The sequence below is a fragment of the Pleurodeles waltl genome, chromosome 3_1 (assembly GCF_031143425.1).
Source record: "Pleurodeles waltl isolate 20211129_DDA chromosome 3_1, aPleWal1.hap1.20221129, whole genome shotgun sequence".
Taxonomy (NCBI): Eukaryota; Metazoa; Chordata; class Amphibia; order Caudata; family Salamandridae; genus Pleurodeles; species Pleurodeles waltl.
The window spans coordinates 716,616,335-716,635,784 of record NC_090440.1 but is presented as its reverse complement, the minus strand read 5'-3'; the positions used below and the strand labels follow the sequence as shown (position 1 = coordinate 716,635,784).

Genomic DNA, 19,450 nt, shown 5'->3' with positions numbered 1-19,450 from the left:
AAAAAATATATATACCCATTTCAATTATTTATTATTACCAGTGAAACCAATATAACATCTCAACATTCACAAATATACATTTCTGACATTCAAAAACAAAACAAAAACAAATCAGTGACCAATATAGCCACCTTTCTTTGCAAGGACACTCAAAAGCCTGCCATCCATGGATTCTGTCAGTGTTTTGATCTGTTCACCATCAACATTGCGTGCAGCAGCAACCACAGCCTCCCAGACACTGTTCAGAGAGGTGTACTGTTTTCCCTCCTTGTAAATCTCACATTTGATGATGGACCACAGGTTCTCAATGGGGTTCAGATCAGGTGAACAAGGAGGCCATGTCATTAGATTTCCTTCTTTTATACCCTTTCTTGCCAGCCACGCTGTGGAGTACTTGGACGCGTGTGATGGAGCATTGTCCTGCATGAAAATCATGTTTTTCTTGAAGGATGCAGACTTCTTCCTGTACCACTGCTTGAAGAAGGTGTCTTCCAGGAACTGGCAGTAGGACTGGGAGTTGAGCTTGACTCCATCCTCAACCCGAAAAGGCCCCACAAGCTCATCTTTGATGATACCAGCCCAAACCAGTACTCCACCTCCACCTTGCTGGCGTCTGAGTCGGACTGGAGCTCTCTGCCCTTTACCAATCCAGCCACGGGCCCATCCATCTGGCCCATCAAGACTCACTCTCATTTCATCAGTCCATAAAACCTTAGAAAAATCAGTCTTGAGATATTTATTGGCCCAGTCTTGACGTTTCAGCTTGTGTGTCTTGTTCAGTGGTGGTCGTCTTTCTGCCTTTCTTACCTTGGCCATGTCTCTGAGTATTGCACACCTTGTGCTTTTGGGCACTCCAGTGATGTTGCAGCTCTGAAATATGGCCAAACTGGTGGCAAGTGGCATCGTGGCAGCTGCACGCTTGACTTTTCTCAGTTCATGGGCAGTTATTTTGCGCCTTGGTTTTTCCACACGCTTCTTGCGACCCTGTTGACTATTTTGAATGAAACGCTTGATTGTTCGATGATCACGCTTCAGAAGCTTTGCAATTTTAAGAGTGCTGCATCCCTCTGCAAGATATCTCACTATTTTTTACTTTTCTGAGCCTGTCAAGTCCTTCTTTTGACCCATTTTGCCAAAGGAAAGGAAGTTGCCTAATAATTATGCACACCTGATATAGGGTATTGATGTCATTAGACCACACCCCTTCTCATTACAGAGATGCACATCACCTAATATGCTTAATTGGTAGTAGGCTTTCGAGCCTATACAGCTTGGAGTAAGACAACATGCATAAAGAGGATGATGTGGTCAAAATACTCATTTGCCTAATAATTCTGCACTCCCTGTATATATATAAAACATATGTTTAAAAAGCAATAAAAAATCAACATCGCATCAACATCACATTGAAAAGTGAATAATGAATCTACGCAGAACCGGTTTTATAGCGGTGCAAGTGGTATGGCCGCACCTGGTGGTGAGCCTCGATTTGGAGGCGCTAACCTCAGGGAGGCACTGTGTTTAGCAATAACTTACAAAACGTGCGATTTTAAAGCACAGGGTGAAATCTCCGTTTGCGTTCAGCCTTCAGGAAACAATTGAAATATCAGATACCTCTTGTGATTAATGTTCCTGCCAAGGAAAAAGATGGGAGTTTTGTACAAAAGCAGCTATAACTCGCCATACAGTAGCGTAGACAGTTAACATGCCTGCTGCAAAGAACAGAACAATATTTTATGTAAATAACTGAGTGGATTAATAAAGCCATATTTTACAAGTGCTTTAAAACAAATAAATGTATGTGAAATTGGGGCTAAAAAAAAATGAGAGGCTCATTTGCCCAGTGGTAGTAAGGAATTCCAAGGAATTAGTCATGGGGTGGGGAGCACCAAAAAACACTGTCGCACAAGGCAACAGCAGCACAAGGCAACAGCAGCGCTAAAGCAGCCCTGCATCTACATATGGAGTGGTGTGAAACAGTTAACTAGTCTGTCAATGTGTTAAAGTAGCAGACAGCTATTCAGGAAGAAAGAGAGAATTTAAACAGCCAGCCCTAAAGATTTGTATCTTTGTTACAACCAGCATCTGTGAATGTTTATTTCAGAAAGGCGCAGTGAGTGATGTGGCCGAAGGTATGGATGCTAAGCTTCACACAAAGACATGACACTACTTCCCAAGCTTTCAAATTGTTAAGAAGCAAACATATTCCAGCCCACTACATAATAAAGAGATTATTTCAAAAGAAAGCATTTGCTTTTTAAACTTCAACATTGCAGTCAACATTGAATAATTTATATGCTTTGTTGTGTGATAAAAAATGACCTTTTTTATGGTGTGTTGTTTTGCTTAGGTTTGTAACCAGTTTTGCAATAAATATACAAAGTTAAATCGCCATGCAGCCTACCTAATGCCAATAGCTCACATTGAACACCATATACACATACCTATAAATACAATGTATCCTTCATCCTGCTACAAAGTTGATGTTAATATTTACCCCAAAAAACTAGTTACTGAAGCACATAAAAACTTCAATGTTTAAAAAGCAATAAAAAAATCAACATCGCATTTAAAAGTGAATAATTCATCTACGCAGGGCCGGCTTTATCATGCAACATCTACGTTTAAAAAATGCGAGAGGGAGAGTAAGGAATGGAATAAACAAATTCACACATGACTGCAGATGAAAATAAGTAATAGACTAGAGCCCTGTTAACAGAAACAGACTGGAGCCACTGAAACATCCAGCGCTCTGGTCAAATGTTATTATCCTAAGAAAAACGTAATCCCTAAGCACATGCTACATAGGCACAAGTGGCAGTGTACAAGTACTAGGGCCATGCCCCAGGGGAGTGTACAGCTGTGTAAAAGGTGGGACAAATAGCAAGGACTGACCACTAGCAAGCAAGGATTTTTTTAAGGACACTGAAACAAACCAGTGAAAAAACAGAGACCCCACAAAGAAGTATAGAAGTATATACTAAAGTAGCAACAAGAGGTCTTGAATGCTTGCCATAAAAAACAAATCGCACACTTCAGTGTTCCAGATCTCTGAATTGCTTTTAGTTTTGTGGTCGCGCCGACCATTATGGTTTTTAAAGTTGTCTGTTTGCAAAGCTCTGTTAAGTTGTCTTTTTGTCAAAGTCTGTTTACCTAATTAACTCAGATTTGCTATTTGCATTTCAAAGTATTTGACAGAGTACTGCTTGCTGGCACAGTATGTACTGCATGCTGTGTTCACTGTTTTGTGTGAGCCCGTGCTGCGGTGTCACTGTTGATGGTAGACACTGCAGACCAATGCTGTGTGCGCTCTGCAGTGTCACTGTTGATGTTAGGCCGCAGACCAGAGCCGTGGGGGGCTGTGCAGTGTCTCTGTTGATGGTAGACCGCAGATGTCTCTGTTGATGGTAGGCCGCAGGCCAGAGCCGTGGGGGGCTGTGCAGTGTCTCTGTTGATGGTAGGCCGCAGGCCAGAGCCGTGGGGGGCTGTGCATTGTCTCTGTTGATGGTAGGCCGCAGGCCAGAGCCGTGGGGGGCTGTGCAGTGTCTCTGTTGATGGTAGGCCGCAGGCCAGAGCCGTGGGGGGCTGTGCAGTGTCTCTTTTGATGGTAGGCCGCAGGCCAGAGCCGTGGGGGGCTGTGCAGTGTCTCTGTTGATGGTAGGCCGCAGGCCAGAGCCGTGGGGGGCTGTGCAGTGTCTCTGTTGATGGTAGGCACTGCAGACCAGTGAAGTGGTAGCTTTGTTGACAGTTTCTACAATGTGACCATGCTGCATGGGCTGTAGGGACCCTGCTGACAGCATTCACTACATGGCGATGTTACCAAAGCTCTGCTGGCAGTATGACAGGATTGCTGCAGGCATCGTGCAGGACTGCAGTCCTGGCACTCTCACTTTACTGTGTTTATTGTTCCTTTCCGTCTCCAGTTTCATGAGCTGCTGTTTTTGTACGAGCGACCGACTTAGGGAGCAGTTAGTGCCATTGTGTTTTCTTGTTCAATGCCCTCACTCACCTGTAATCACTGTGATGACTGCTCTGCGTCTGAATAGGTTTGGCCATCAGATCTCGAGATCCATTGTGGTAGTGAGAGCCCACAGTGCCCAGCTGCAGGCTAGAGTTGTGCATACTGCTTCTCCGAATGGCAAAGCAAAGGTGCTACGGACCATAACGCAAGCAAGAGAAATGGGCCCCCCACGCCTCAGATAGATACCAAAAGGCTATCAAAATAGAGTGCAGTCAGCCCCTCCTCCCCCTCACCCAGGTAACTGGTATCACTGAACTTGCTGCACTAATGATAGCTGTACACCTGACCTTGTGGTAGCCTTTGAAGGGGTCTCCTTACTCCATCACATAAAATCATGCAAAATATTATGACATAAAATGTTCATTTATTGTCTGACTCACAAGATAAGGCAGAGATGCCAATTTGCACTGCATATATCAAAACCATTTTTACAACCTGCTGATATGCTTTCTCCTTTACTAAATAATTCTGTATGCTTTGCCGGTGCTTAAGGGAAAAAGCTGCTATTTGCAGTACTGTGGGCCTGTAAAATCTGCAGTACATGTGTTTAAAACAAATATTCTGGTTCATCTAGATGGCTCTGATATGTACCACTGATATTTACCACTCCTAAACCAAGTACTTTTCCCACTATACTTTGGTTAAAAAACCCACAGTGAGACATCATGTTTTTCTCCTCACGGACTTAGTTTTTGATTGTAGTGCTGTTCCTTCCACACCCATCAGTGTTGAGTCAGCGCCTTGTTCCAGTCCCAGGCCAGGGCTTGTTGGCAGCGCTTTCCCACTGGCAGGCCTACGGGTTATACTCGGTGCCAGAGATGTGATTACAGTATACATCCTCTGTGGATGAAAGAGCTGAACTAACTTCCTGGGCTTCGAGATTTCTCTCACTTTCTTTCCAAATGCTGGCAGACTGTTAAGCAATTGGAGAAAGGGAGATTAAGAACAGAAAGCCTCCTCTCATTGAAGCAGCAGCAGCGAGAATGCACCGATTGGATGAAATATGCAGTTTTCCACACACTTCTACCGTGGAAGCCGAATTTCAGTAAAAACACAGAGGTTATTCTCACCGTGGCTATGAAAGTGGAGACATGCAGCATAAGCGACTGGTAGCCTCGTTACAGTGAGGTATTGCCTATGTTTTACGCTAGAACATGAACACAGTTTTACACCAGGTGGTGATGTCAGTGCGCCTGTTTGTAGCACCCATTTCGAAATTAAGGACACTTTCCTATTTATTGCAGCAGTGATACATTCAGAGAACCCACAGCTCATTGACTGCAGAAGTTAAAGTATCAGACATAAACATGCTGGTATACGGAGCGTCGATCAAGCTTGCCATCTTGAATTTGCTCTTGCATGTATTTGCAGAGCTTCAAAAAAATCTGGTTTCTTATTGCTTATAGCTTGTTTAATATAGAATGTCTTTTTCTAATTAAAATGTTTCTTTGCCTGATATTGAAAAACTGAGAAACCTGGCCGTTTGGACCACTCTTAACACAGTGATGGCCTATTTTGCTTTTGTCGGCTTTCACTGCTAGACGCGCCCTCCAAATTCTTTAAAAATGGAGATGGGCTAAGATGATGGTCAGAGAGCACATGTGTTTTTTGCAGCATGAAGCTATTCTTGATGTATATGGTGTGCATCTTTGCATCATCCGATGGGTGGCTCCACAAGTCTGCCTTTAATTGCAAAGATTTTCCTTTGGACAACAACCATAGCCGCACTCAAGATGACTCACTGTGACATCAACTGTAAGCTGCCAGGGTACCAATATCTTCTTGGGGGCAGTCACAATGTTCAGTTGTGGTAAGAACGTCGAGGTTGTGGTGTTACAGCATTCCCTATCTGGTTACTTAAAGTGAGTGAAGGTAGTGCACTTATTGTTATGTTCCCAGAATGTAAAGGTATAAATGGCACACAGAAGAGAGAAGTTGTTCTTCTCGAATCCTTTTGCCTGCATATGTCTATATGGGGAAAGCACTTTGCCATCCTACCGGCCAATCACATTCTGTTGTTCATATTCTGGTTAGAGTTTTGATTGCTGAGCTCTGGTTAGCTATTTGCTTGTTCAGTTTTCTAACCAGACATTGGCATTAAATGTGACATCTAGGATCCATGTTCACTAAATGTGTTACCTTTTATTTGGCCTGCCTTTTGTCTGCCCCAATTCTACCATGACCCAACACGACCTCTTACATTCGCTCCAGTAGTCAAACTCCCAGAAGACAGGTCTGTGCATCCTGCAGATGTGCTCTCTTTTCTGACACTACATCATTCCCATCACCTTTATTCACTCGCTGTTAGTGCTACCCTCTTTTTCAGTTTTAAAATTGATTTATTAGAAGTACAAAAAGTACAACATATAAGGCATTTAAGCCAATGAAGTAAGTATAGCTGAAGGTGGAGAAGAGAGGTTTCCACAGTTGACTCATGCTTTGTTGCGGGATAAGAGCCTTATTCCCCTAAGGCATATAGAACCTCTGCTTTTTTGTGAGGTGTTGAGGTCTGCATGACCTATCTTCATGATCCATATTGCGTCTGCCATCCACACTGGTTAATAGAAGCACATTGATGACTGACTCCAGAACAACCACTTCCAGGACAGACTCTGATCCATTAATCAGCACTACATTATCTGCATGCAATTCTGTTCTTATGATGACTTTGTGACCCGGTTTCCTGGCACCAAGGCACCGCGCTCCAATTGCCTCAACTGGAGTGTTCCCCACTGGTGTCCTGGGGCCTCAATACTAGTGTACCCAAAACTGGATAACCAGGTACTCCTCTCCAGCACTTGACTTTTCTCAGGGTAGCGAGACAAAGCAGTCCAAGGCTTACTCAAGGAGGTGAGGTGGGTTTAGACTTTCAGAATACAAGGTACACTGTACTACCAGCTAATAAGATCAGTGTTCAGTCAGTGCTTTACTTTTTAAAAAGAAAATTACTTTAATACACATAAGAGAAATATACTACACATAAAACCAGGATAAACAATAAAAACCAGACATCTCTTTAACCCACTGGGCCAGAGTTCTGACCCCAAACAGTATTATACTGCCTAGACGCTAAGCACTATACAAACATAGATAGCATGTAGACACACAATTAGCATTGCATATTACAGACCATGTTGCACAGGGTTGCTCTCATTTGATAGAGCCATGATGGCAGTTCTTGTATGGCAGTGGTGTAGTTTCAGCATATAATGTGAATTCAAACATTCCAGATCAGCCACAGAAGCCACCACCCAAAGAACAGAAGTGCCCTCCCGTCCTTAGCAAGGACACCGCTCTGGTGGAGTCAGGGATCTGATCACAGATGCCTGATGTCTTGGCACAATTTACTGGAGTCCCGCTAGGCCAGTAGCCACTGGCTAGCTGTAGGAGGGTATAAGCTGGCCAGAGTGCCTGTACACCCTGGTACCCCCATGTATCACAAAGAGAAAGGTAGGGGGCCTGTACCACAGGACACTCTTCCCCAGGTACATATTGTAACTGTAAGTATCGCAGGCTCCAACAGCACATAGGAGGGGTCTGGGCAAACTTATATCATCTTCAAAGGATTGGTGGAATAAAGCTTCCTCGTCTGCCTCTGTCTCTGTTGATGTGCTGCAAGCTTCCTTATTTTGAGCAGCTGTTTGCAGTTCCCTTGTCTTCCAAGTCGGTGCTCGGCAAGCCCCACAGACAGCTGGCCCTCTGCTTCTGTATTCAGCCTGCTGATAGATCCTTTTGCTCTTTCACAGCTGGAAAATTCCTTCACTGCAGAATCTATCTATCACAGAGAAAACTTTCAAGTTCAGACGTGGTGGCAAACTTCCTTTCCTTTACACCGCAGCCCCACAGCTGGCTTCTGTAGATGCTTATTAGAACCAAAAACTAGTCTTGAACAACCACTGACCATTCAGGCCAGACTTTTATCACCTCTGATTGATAGGCTTATCCAATCAGAGGGTCTGCTACTTTTGATTGCCGGGTGCACCTCCAGTCAGGAGGCCTATTTGTGTTATGCTCACTGAGTGTATAAGACATGTATAGGATGAGTTACTGGGCTTCAGGACAGGCTCTTGATATCAGCCCTAGCTATTCCCCAGAGAGGAATTTTAATTAACCCCAGGCCAGGATCACTGACCACCATCAAAAAGAAAAGGTGGCGTCCCTCCTAGCAATTACTGTGACTAAACACAGATAAGAGTCAGTGTCTACCCCCAGCCCACCAGGCTTCTCCAAGTTATAAGGGAGTGCCACGAAGGAGCTGGAATGTCAGGCAGAACAGCTCAGCTCACATTAAACACAATGGCTTTTCTCACCAATCTCCCGTAGGGAACCTACTGGCCCTCAAACACACATCCTAGGTAGACAAAGACAACAGGACCACAGCGAAAGAAGACTGCACAGACTTGATCAGGAGGGTGGCTAGTAGCTCCCCCCCACACAAAGGGTACAGGTATCCCTGACTATAAATGTATTGCTGCCACCACTGTCAGTCTACCACCACGTTGGTAGAGAGGGCATTAGCCAATCTCTGTGAAATAGGGGTGCACTATGCATGCCACTCTCAACCTCAGAGCTAAGCTCTAGGGTCTCAGTCCATGTAAACAGGGAGATCCTCAGTAGACATACGTTTGTCATGTTCACTGAGATAGAGATCCAGAAACCATACAGTAACTTTTAAGTGACTTGCCTGTAGCTCACCATAAGTCAGGGGGAGCACACACTCCAGAGACATGCAGAAGACTTACTGTCCCAACAATGACCTTAAGTAACTCAGGTTGAAACACCGTTGACAGTTGAACCAATGAATTCCGGCTCATAAATCTTTTTGTATCATCAAGTTAATGTACTAAACTCTTATAAGCATTGCCTATATGCTCATTCAAATCAAAAGAAGGGCCAAGGTGATCAATGCTGTGCCTTACCACACCGACGGACAAATCTATTTTAAATTTCCCCCATGTAAATTGGGCACAAGACCAACCCTCATAGTCCTCAATACAGCAGGACAGAGTCCTGGAATTCCATTATTTACATCAGACTCAGCACTCATATAGGTTCCATATCATAATAAATGATTCAACAAAGTCTAATTCCAGAGTTATGGATGGCACAAATTCTCAACACTTCCTTCTCAGTGGAGCAAATTCTTTATTCATAAGTGTTCATAACAACCATCTTCTTCTATAATTCATTATATCCATAATAGTTGCAATTCGTATTAATCACACAAGTCAATGCATTTCGTCCACAGGGACGTCTTCAGGGCTGCAGCCAACTCAGCCTCTCCCATGCTCCAGGCTATAGACTCTGTCTGTCTCCACTGCTTCCTGCGGCAACGCGCACTGGCATAGCACCTTGACATGTTTCCGCCTCCCCACCTTGCCGGCTGCAGCCATGAAGAAGTCCTTGTAGACAAAATGCGTTGGTTACTGTCATACGGAGGGTTTGGTGCTTATAGGGGGTAAGCCACAGGGCCTGGCCACATGCACGACTGAAGGCCTTGCGTGGTGCGGGTTTGGGTGCTTATTGGGGTTTGACCGCAGTGCCTGACTGCAGGAGATGGTTATCTGCCTAATTATCTGGTGGTAGCCATAACTCACGCCCTAAGGTAACTATAACTCGCACCCTTTCCATGCACTGCCAATTACCCCAAATATTACATCACTGATGACATATTCTATGACTTAATTGATAATGTTACTGTACTATTTACAGTAAAATTATTGAGCAGAAAACTGTGCATGGCGTGGGTGCGAGTTATAGTTACCTTAGGGTCTGAGTTATAGTTATTTAAGGTAATCACAACTATAACTGCTGAATTTCTAGGGTTCTGTGTGAGTAAAATGTGAACCTAACTATAATGTCTCTGTAACCTTTGTTTTTTTAAGTGAATATATATATATATTTATATATATATATATATATATATACACACACACACACACACACACACACACACACACACAGATGACTGACCAAAATATGATTGACTCTGTCCCTGCCTCACCAAGCTGCCAGAGGTACTGTCCAATCATGATATCCTGTGGTTTCCGTAAGGATCTTGTGTTGAAAGGTACAAAATGAATGTTGAAATTCCAATACCACCACCTTTGGGATGGGTGTGCTGATTACCACATTGCATGTTTATTTTCCATGGTCAGCCTATTTTCTTACTGAGAATAACACTGGAGATACTTTGGTCTAATTATTTGATTAAGTGTTTTGATTTGTTCGTGACATAATTTAACCACTTTTCATTCTTGTATATGCAAGCATTTCTATTCTTATGGAGCACGACTTAAAAGTGGACTGTTGTGACCAAGTGATGCCCCAGTGAGACCACTGTGTGCACTTGATTCAGCTTGCATGTTCGTCTGTTTCAGGAATCTGTCTTTAGTGGTGCCATATAAGCTGGCCAGTTTTCTCCTGCCATGGAGGCATCATAGGAAGCAGAGTTCTGCTGGCATATAGACACCTCACTCTACACACATCTTGTTTATCAAGAGCCACATATAGCGCCAGATGTACAAAGCCAGTTTGCATTTCTTAATGGTCCAAATCGCTATTTTGGGCCGTTAAGAAATGCAAAATGGGCTTTTCTTACATGCAAAGCCCTTTAAGGAATGGCAAATAGGGATTTCCTATTTGTGATTCCTATTCTGATGTATCATGAATTTCCCTTGAAGTTGATGGTAACCAGGTGCAATTTAAAAAAGCACCCCAAATTGCTTTTTTAGGTCAAGCACTCGGGCCTATTGTAATCTCTCTGTGAGCTTTTAACCACGCCCACTCTTGCTATTCATTTTTTGTTGTGCTTTTTTTAATTGCTTCATTTTTATTGGTGCATTGTGTGAACTGTCCCTCCTTTGTGTGCTGAGTTCCCTCCCAGGCGATTTCACTAAGTGAACCTGTTGGCCATCACACTACGTCACGCTTCCTCCTGTTACAGCGTGTGTTGGCCCTTCCTCCAGTTGTGGTTTGCCTTTCATCCCAGCCGCGATCCTTTTTAGACATTCACACAGGGAGCCAATAAGTCTCATGCTCACGCTAATAGTGGCCGTGGTGCTTTGAATTGACTTGCTTATGTCAACTGTTTTACTTTTCATTTTCAATTTATGTGTCGAGAAAAGTTCAGTTAGGAATTTACAACACTAATAGCTCTAACTTGAGCAAACGCAAGACCCATTGCATTGCAAATGCTTGTTTTTAATTGCAATAGAGCACACGCATGCCCCGTGGGCATGTGTGTCCTCTACAGGTGCACCCCTGTTTTTGGGGTGCACCAAGAGGGGCTTTTTGCCCATTGCTATCCTTGATTTTGCATTTCCTAAATTGTGATTTCCTTATAAGAAATCCTCAAATGCAATGGGATTTCTAAATAGCGATTTCCTAATTGCGATCCCTACAATGTAGGAATTGCTATTAGGAAATCTGTATCTTTAAACATTGTATTTTGCATTTCTTAAAGAGCGATTTCTATGAAGTCGCTATTTAGGAAAGTCAAAATTGCATCTATCTACATCTGGCCAATAATCGCAAAAAAATCTAATCAAATTGGTAATGAATTTCTGAGGCGGAAGACAACAATTCAGCCCATCCAAATTGAAAATGTGTTCAAGAATCTCCTTAGTAAAGTCTCCACTCCTGCAGTCATCTGAAACCCTCTTCTCATATCCTGCTTCCATGGTTTACTTGTATCCGGGATCTACCTTTAACAAAGGAACGACACGCTTTCTTGCCTCATACAAGTGCAGGGTGACTGCAGAATTAATTATATCTGCCTAAAAAGCTTTGTCGAAAGGCGCATTGTGCTGGCATTGAAATGTGCCACTCTCTGAGACTTGCTTCTTACTCCCAACACTCTCATGATTCCCGCTTGCACCACGTCCCGCGTCACAGTCTGGACCACCGTCAGTAACAAACAGCATCTTCACAGCAGTGATGCGGGGGGAACCCACACTCATTGGCCCTCTGCAAGCCCAGCTTTCCTTTTTATACTAACAGTTCACAATTGCGATTTTTTAAATAAAGCTAATGAACTTGGAGAAAGCTTTTAACCATCTCTTTGCTGTATTCTTTATTGTTAGATCTGTGACCCCACCTTACTCCCGTCTTCTTCTTTCCCTTCTAGATAAAGTCAGATAGATCCATGGGGTCTAAAGGGCAGAAGCAGCAACACGTCTATGGCTAGTGGTTGCAATGTGATTACACATCTGCTATAAAGGCCTGTATGTCATTCTGCCCACGGCTTCCCACTGTCACACCCGCTATAAGTCTCTCAAAGACCCCCTAGCTGGAATGGCTCATCCCTTACATGGTGAGGTGGTTGAATGGGTTCAGACTTCCCCCACAGTGATCGCTGGTCACAGACTTAATTCCGCAAACCTTACTATGCATTTGGGAACACATACAGAGACTGGCTGCCCTTTTGTCGCCTGTTGTCCCATGGGAGGACTGACCCAGCCAGATATTCTGGAAATACAAGTATGATATTTACTAACAGTGGCTCTAAATAGGATCAGTGTGAAGCTATAATGCTTGAAATCTGGCATGGATCACCTGGCTCCCACCTAAAGGAATTAATGTTTGATAACCGTGCACTTGTTGGCCAAAACGTCCCTCCTTAACTAACCCTGCGGTGTATGTTCTTTCCTAGGTGTGGACGAGGTCACCATCGTTAACATCCTGACCAACCGCAGCAATGCACAGAGGCAAGATATTGCATTCTGTTATCAGAGGAGAACCAAAAAGGTAGGTCACATCTTTTCTGCCTACATACTTTTGCTACTGTGCTTCAAAATGCACCATGGTTAGTAACTGCTGAGCAGTCTGATGTCTGAACTGAGTGGACAGCTGTTAGCTGTCTCTGTGTCGTCAAGGTGACTTTTAACTTGTGCATGACCGAGCATGCCGGGACTTGTAGTTTCCCTACTACAAATACAGGCAGAAAAACAACAGCATTCCTGGTACTTTGGGCTGCAAACCAAGGAAAGGCTGAAAGTCACCCTTGTGACAGGGGGGCCATCTGTCCACTATATAATTTGAATCACATGCATCTCCAGCGCAGCTGGAACAGTTTGGGGTATGGTGAAAGGTGCACTTAGTTTGTTAGGATGTAGAATAGTTGTTAGCATGAGGTACAATGTAGCAGGAAATAAGGGGGACATGAGGGATAACAACGAGAATGATCAATTTCTAAGCTGGAGTGTGCAAAGTGAAAGATGACACCCACCCACCCATGTCCCTGTGAGTGGAGTTTACTGCTGCAGAGGACCCTGCTACAAGTCACTGCAGAGGACACTGCAGAAAGTAACATGGGAAAGTGTGTGGCTGTATCAAACTAGACTGACTGCGTTGTGTAGGAGGACTGACTTATAGGACCCTTGGAATGACAGGGCACATATGCAGATGGGAGATAACATTAGTGGTTGACCAACCCATGCTCCAATATCCTTTGCAATCTACCTGGCCATGGCTGCCATGTGACCCGTATCCATGTGCTAGATGTGAACATGGGGTACTTACCAACGTACAGGAGAACTCACCACCAGTGCTAAAAACAGCTGATCACATCACATAGAACATTGGGGATGCTGTACAGCATGACTAAAAATCCCTTGCAAAAGCCAATAGTTCCAAAGGCGGGACCTATTGGGTTGGCCAATGTTGTTTGGCTTCATACTAAGTACTTAGAATCCCCCATGATAACCCATCCCATTTTTTTATCTTTTGGATTTAAACTTCCAAAGGAGAGCTCTTTGGAGACTTGCAGTTCTGAAAATAATTCACAGCCTGTGAGTATTCTTTTAAGCATGCAAGTTATAACTGGTTGTTTCTGCACACAGGCACTTCTTATATCTAATGTACACAGGCAGCTACTCCTATTCTCCAATTTTGCCAAAGTGATGTGAACCCCTGTGAAAGGCACTACATAAATAATTGAGCACGAAACACCAGCCTGCTATCTGGATGACAACCAGAGGAGACTTGCACCTATTATTTTTTTCTAGATATGTAACCCCTCCTTTCTAGGCCTGAGCTAGTTTCACTCTGTGCCCCAGCCCCAGCAGTGAGGGTATTTCCCATTGCTTGGTGTAAGACTTTTAGTAAGCCCTAGGGGCAGGGGCTATGGCACAGGGTGGGAAATTCCAGGATTTCGGCCACTACTGCCTTCCTCAGCCCCAGATTGGCACTCCAGGACATTTATGCAAGCCTATCGAGGATGCTGCACTGATCAGCAAACTGAAAAGTCAATGACCTATAGAAAATATGCCCGATTAGCTGCAGAACTGAACATGATACCTGTGGGATTCCGATGCTCCATTGAATAAGCCAATAGCATGCATCCCTTCCAAGCCTACCAGCTAGCAGGTTTGACATCAAGTGGCCAAACGCCAGTGAGACCAATAACATCTTAAAGCCGCGTGTGGCATCTGATTGTCAGGTGTGTCATCATTTTGTCACGTTGACCAAGATAATCAGAAAGAAGAACCAATTGACAAGAAAAATTTACATGCAATGGCACCTACAAAATCTTATCAATAAAGCACGTTATAGATCTGATCAATTAAAACCACCAATTCATAGCACTATACAGGTGTGATTTACAGACATATGCTAGCAACACACATATGTCATAATTGTCTGTGACTCCATTCATTCTCATATTTATAAATTGTGCTTCCCTCGAGCATTAGCATGTTTTCATTAAAGTAAACATTTATTAATTGGCCAAGTTTCTCTCCTTCCTGCCCGAATGCTTCTGGGCATTCATGTTCCTTCCTCGAGTGTGCTCTGGGCTCTGGTGATGGTTTGACGGGTAACAATAACATATCTTGGCCTCATTCAGCCCATGCGCTTTTGAAATGAAGGGCTGTACAGCTAGTCAGTTAATTGACGGCAGATCTTTGTTTTTTTCTTTTGTTCTTCTCTGCTAGGACCTAAATTCAGCACTGAAGTCTGCTCTGTCAGGTAGTCTGGAGACAACGATGTTGGGTTTGTTGAAGACACATCCGCAGTACGATGCCAGTGAGCTGAAGGGTTCCATGAAGGTGAGCTATGATATTACGGCCAAATATGGGTCCCAGATATTGGTGGTATTGGTGTTTTTGCTCTTTTACTGTTCATTATTTAGCTCTCAGTATCTATTCCAATGCCGCCCCCCATTCTTCAGCCTCTACCCAACGACTATCTCTCACACATTCATTACCACATAAGACTTCTCCCTGTTGCATTAAATCCTAAATCATCCTTTCTCGTTATGGTCAGCAATCAATTGCACGGAGTCATTTTCCTACTCGCACGTTGAAATCTTGTCCTTAATTGATCAATTACAGATTTTTTTAAACTTCCTGGGACAGGGAAGGCCGCCTCAGGAGCCTTTTGTCTCTTGGTTGGGAAGGGTTAGGAGTTGGTTGGCTTGACAGATAACCTGGACCTATTCGCCACGAGTTCCACCTTCACTCACACAGTGAGAATTCGAATCTGGAGGGTATAAGTGACTTGAGCCATAATTCAAAACTATTTCTGCACATAAAATGTAAACAAACCCTTGTAGAACACCAATATCTTTCGTAGTGCAGTGTCGAATGGTCAGTGCAGTTTTTCCCACCATGTCACCAGGAAGTATCAGAGCTCAGACGTTTTCCAGATCCATGCATAAGGAACTCAAACATCCGTGTTTTATTTCAGTTATTGGTTCTGTAGTCTTTTTATCCAACTAAAAGTCTCTGAATTTTAAGAATAAACTTTGACTGGCTGTGATTCTCACTTGTGGACCCAGGAAATGTGGGAGCTTTTTTTAAATATAAAATAAGAGAGATCTGCGTCTTTCCAGGGGTAATGGAAAACCACCAGTACTATAATCCTTGTAAAACAATAAAAGTGCTGTGTGGTGCACCCAGAAAATTATGCTAATTTAGGCCAGAGCAGTATAAATAATCTATTTATTTTGGGACCGATAACACAAAGCAGTATCTGAATTTCTGATCTATTTACTCAAGGTTGTTTCTTGCAGCTCAAAACTTTGTTTCTAGGCACCTACTTCCTTCATGCTACACGCACAAATAGTTACAGGAAGCCAAGCTGCAGGAAAATTTAGCGCAATGAGACACATAGAAAAATGTAACATAGGGAGACAGAAAAATAAAGCGTAGTGCGACTCACAGATACACTCAGCTTAGAACCAAACAGTTACTTACTAATTCTGATCAGCCACTGTTGATGGGTACATTGGCACCACATTTGTGTAAATCATTCATTATTCAATTCACATGTACAAATCCTCATATCGTTACATATAGTAGGATGCTTAATAACTCTGATGCGGAAACGGGTTTTCTACACACATAAGATGCCTCGTCAGAAGGCAGGGGTGTAGCTAGCAATAGACTGGACCTCGAGATTAAGGCCCCCCCAGGCCCTATTATGAATGTTATTCACTATTGAACCTAGGGGAGAAAGCCCACTTTCTTTGTTTGCACCAGGACCCTCTTGCACTTGGCGATTTCTATTGGGGCGTACACAAATCTGGAATGTGGGTAGTGCCATTCTCAATGCCTATTGCAAGGCTGGTTCTGTACATTCTGAATGAGTCATAGTTACATAGGATAGAAGGGCTTCATCATTTACTGGGGCTAAAAAAATCATTTTTATTTTTTACCTTAATTACTGGGAGAATGCTTTGTAGAGCACTTTTTTGTTTTTAAATAATGTTATCAAAATAACATTTTAAGTGTCACTGTCACTCTTTCCGTGCATAAAATATTGCATGGTGTTCCACTCTAATCTTAGTGAACAATCATAAGTGTCCAACGCCACGCAAAATCCTTTATTTAGTTATTTTAATTCTTTATCTGACTTATGATATTCGTAGAGCACAAGACAAGCTTATGGGGGCAGCGGAGCACTTTTCACGCCAAGTAAATAGTTAAATATGTTTTATTGTGTCTTTAAAACTGCTTAGTTGTCTCTTTCTGAAATACCAATAACTTAAAAACAACTGATTCATGCACCTATTTTGCATCTTGTCCGGATCCACTTCAGATATTTTACCTCCACAAAGAGTTTCATCTTTCAAATACCTCTCTTCCTTCTGTGCAGATTTTCTTTGTTTTCAAATTTTTCTGCATTTGGCCGAAGTGGCGTTTGCATAGAGGTGTGTAGTGTTATTGGTATATGTAGTAAAAATAAGCAACATGAAATAGTGAAAATAAAATAAATTGAACATGTTAAAGTGAGTCTGTGTGAAATCATTTTGCGGTAGTTTAGGTGGAGAGTGTTAAGAAAGACCGAATCTAAGGACAGATCGAGAAAGTTTGCAAACCAGGTGTACAGGCTTCCCAGACAGCGGCTCAACCTGCCGAGTAGACCGGTCGTGACCTGAGCACCTCGCCATGACTTGAGTGGTCTGAGAGCATCAGGCTAGTGTGAATGTGCATTACACCTTTTCTGTGAGCAGGCACATGCGGAGTGTTTTGGAAAGCGGTGTGCATCAGATCCTTCCTTGGAGGAATTGGTGATTCATTTGTGAGAGTTTGCAACCTTTTTTGGGTTTAATTCGCTTGATCTTTGAAATGTTTGTCATTGAACTTTCTTTGCTTCGAGGCCCTACTCTTGATGTGCCAGTAGGTAGCTGGTTGACTGATGATTTCCCATTGGGAAAGGCTATCAGTAGACTCTTTAAGCACTTTATTTCTTACCTCTGAAGATGTAATATCTCCACTTCTGCGTTACTTCACTTACAGGCCTCAGCACCTCTTGTCCCCAGTTCCTGCTTTTTTCATTTATTTTTGTCATGTTGGTTCTTACCATCATGAATCATTTTCTCAAATCCTTTTTCTCAGAAGACAGCTAGTTTTACCTCTGAAGTATTGTATGGCAATCTGTTTCGTGTAAGTGTCTCTCTTGCTCTCTCTCCCTTTCTTTCTCTATCCTTTCTCTTCCTCTCTCTTTCTGAAGGCATGAAGGAATATTTCTGTGGGAGTGAAGTGTTCAGGAAGACTTCCTGACCCTGGGGTGATTTCTATGGATCAGTTAATGAGTTTGCCCTGGCTATTGGTTTTACTTGTGTTTATTTTAGGTTTTTATAAATGCCACTTGCCTCTTTTGGCCACCTTAGAGCGCTGAAGGATGGGGCACTGTTCATGGCTCAGATGAAGAGAACGGCTTGGTGAAGGAGTGGCTCGACAAGTGTTGCTCAGAGATGAGTTGACACTAGTAACAACTCCGCAGTGTAGTCATCTTGTGAGTGGACGCTAACTAGGTTCTCCTTAGGAGCTGTTGGGTAGTAGGTTGACAGAACATTTACACAGATATGCTCTTGAATACAAACAGGGTGAGATGTTTCTTTAGACGGTGCTGAATACTACAGGGGGGGCCTTCTTTCTTCATGTCTGATGTACCCTTAGGGCATTTCACACAATCCATCCTCGGATACGCAGAAATCTGCTGTCACCTCTTTTTATACTTGGATGGGGAGATGCTGAAAAAGTTGAGAGTGGCTGATACTAAACTTAGTATGCTTGTTTGAACTCTTGGTGAAGTGTCTGGAAGCTCAGTCATACAGTGCCTTCTGCAACAGGCACTGCAACCTGAATTGGTAGCAGTCTAGTATTGTGGCTAATTAAGTGCCTTCAGAGTAGGGGTGATGTAGTCTGTCATCCCAGGCTAAATATCAGCTGGGAAGTGTGGTCAAAATGAACTTTGGTGAGCGCTTTCTTTGGTAGGACAAGATGAAAGCATTACTAGACTACAGCTCTGTCATGTCACTCATGAGCACCAGAGTAACTTTATGTGGATAGCCAGGGAGTGGTAGGAATCCCTGAAGTGGGAGGCGATGGTAGAAAGAAGTGTGAGAAGATGGTAGAGTGGACTCTTGCTGGTACAGAGAAGACCCTATCGAGTCTTATCAGGGAAAGGGAAAGTACCAGTGGCCATGGTGCCCATGAGCAAGGTCTTACTTTTCTGTCTGTAGAGGCAAAGCTCGTTGCTCTGCATTCAATTGTTGATCTCTTTAAATCAGCTGGACACTTCATGGCATTTCTCTGGTCCCTCTGATAGCTTGATCTAAATGTGGTTATCATTCAGGCATAAATGATGGTCAATGGAATGCTTCCATTAATGACAGCCACTGATAATCACTTGGAGCCTTCCAAGATGCCTCCTAGTAGAACACGTACATTTTAAAGAGGTTTGGTGATAGACAACCCTAGTGGATCTGACAGTTAGTGTTGGTGGCTGCTGATAAATTGGTTTGCAGATTGAGCTGTAGGGTCGAATAATGTAGTACAACAAAAAGGAACCAGGCAAAGGTGGTCTTTTGCACTCCAGCAGACCAGGTCAGGCTTGAAACCTGAAGATAATTATTGTGGGTATCTAAAGCATAGCATAGGAGATTTGAGTGCTCATGGTGATAATGTGTTAAGAAAGAGA

At 43.2% G+C, this 19,450-nt stretch overlaps 1 protein-coding gene across 1 annotated transcript in view; it reads left to right on the top strand.

The window, feature by feature from the left end:
* ANXA2 (annexin A2) overlaps positions 1-19,450 on the top strand; it is a 103,367-nt gene that overhangs the window by 32,265 nt on the left and 51,652 nt on the right. Inside the window, exons 4-5 of the mRNA XM_069223464.1 lie at positions 12,675-12,769; positions 14,956-15,069. Coding sequence (XP_069079565.1) covers positions 12,675-12,769; positions 14,956-15,069 — 209 coding nt within the window. The remainder of the gene's footprint in view (positions 1-12,674; positions 12,770-14,955; positions 15,070-19,450) is intronic.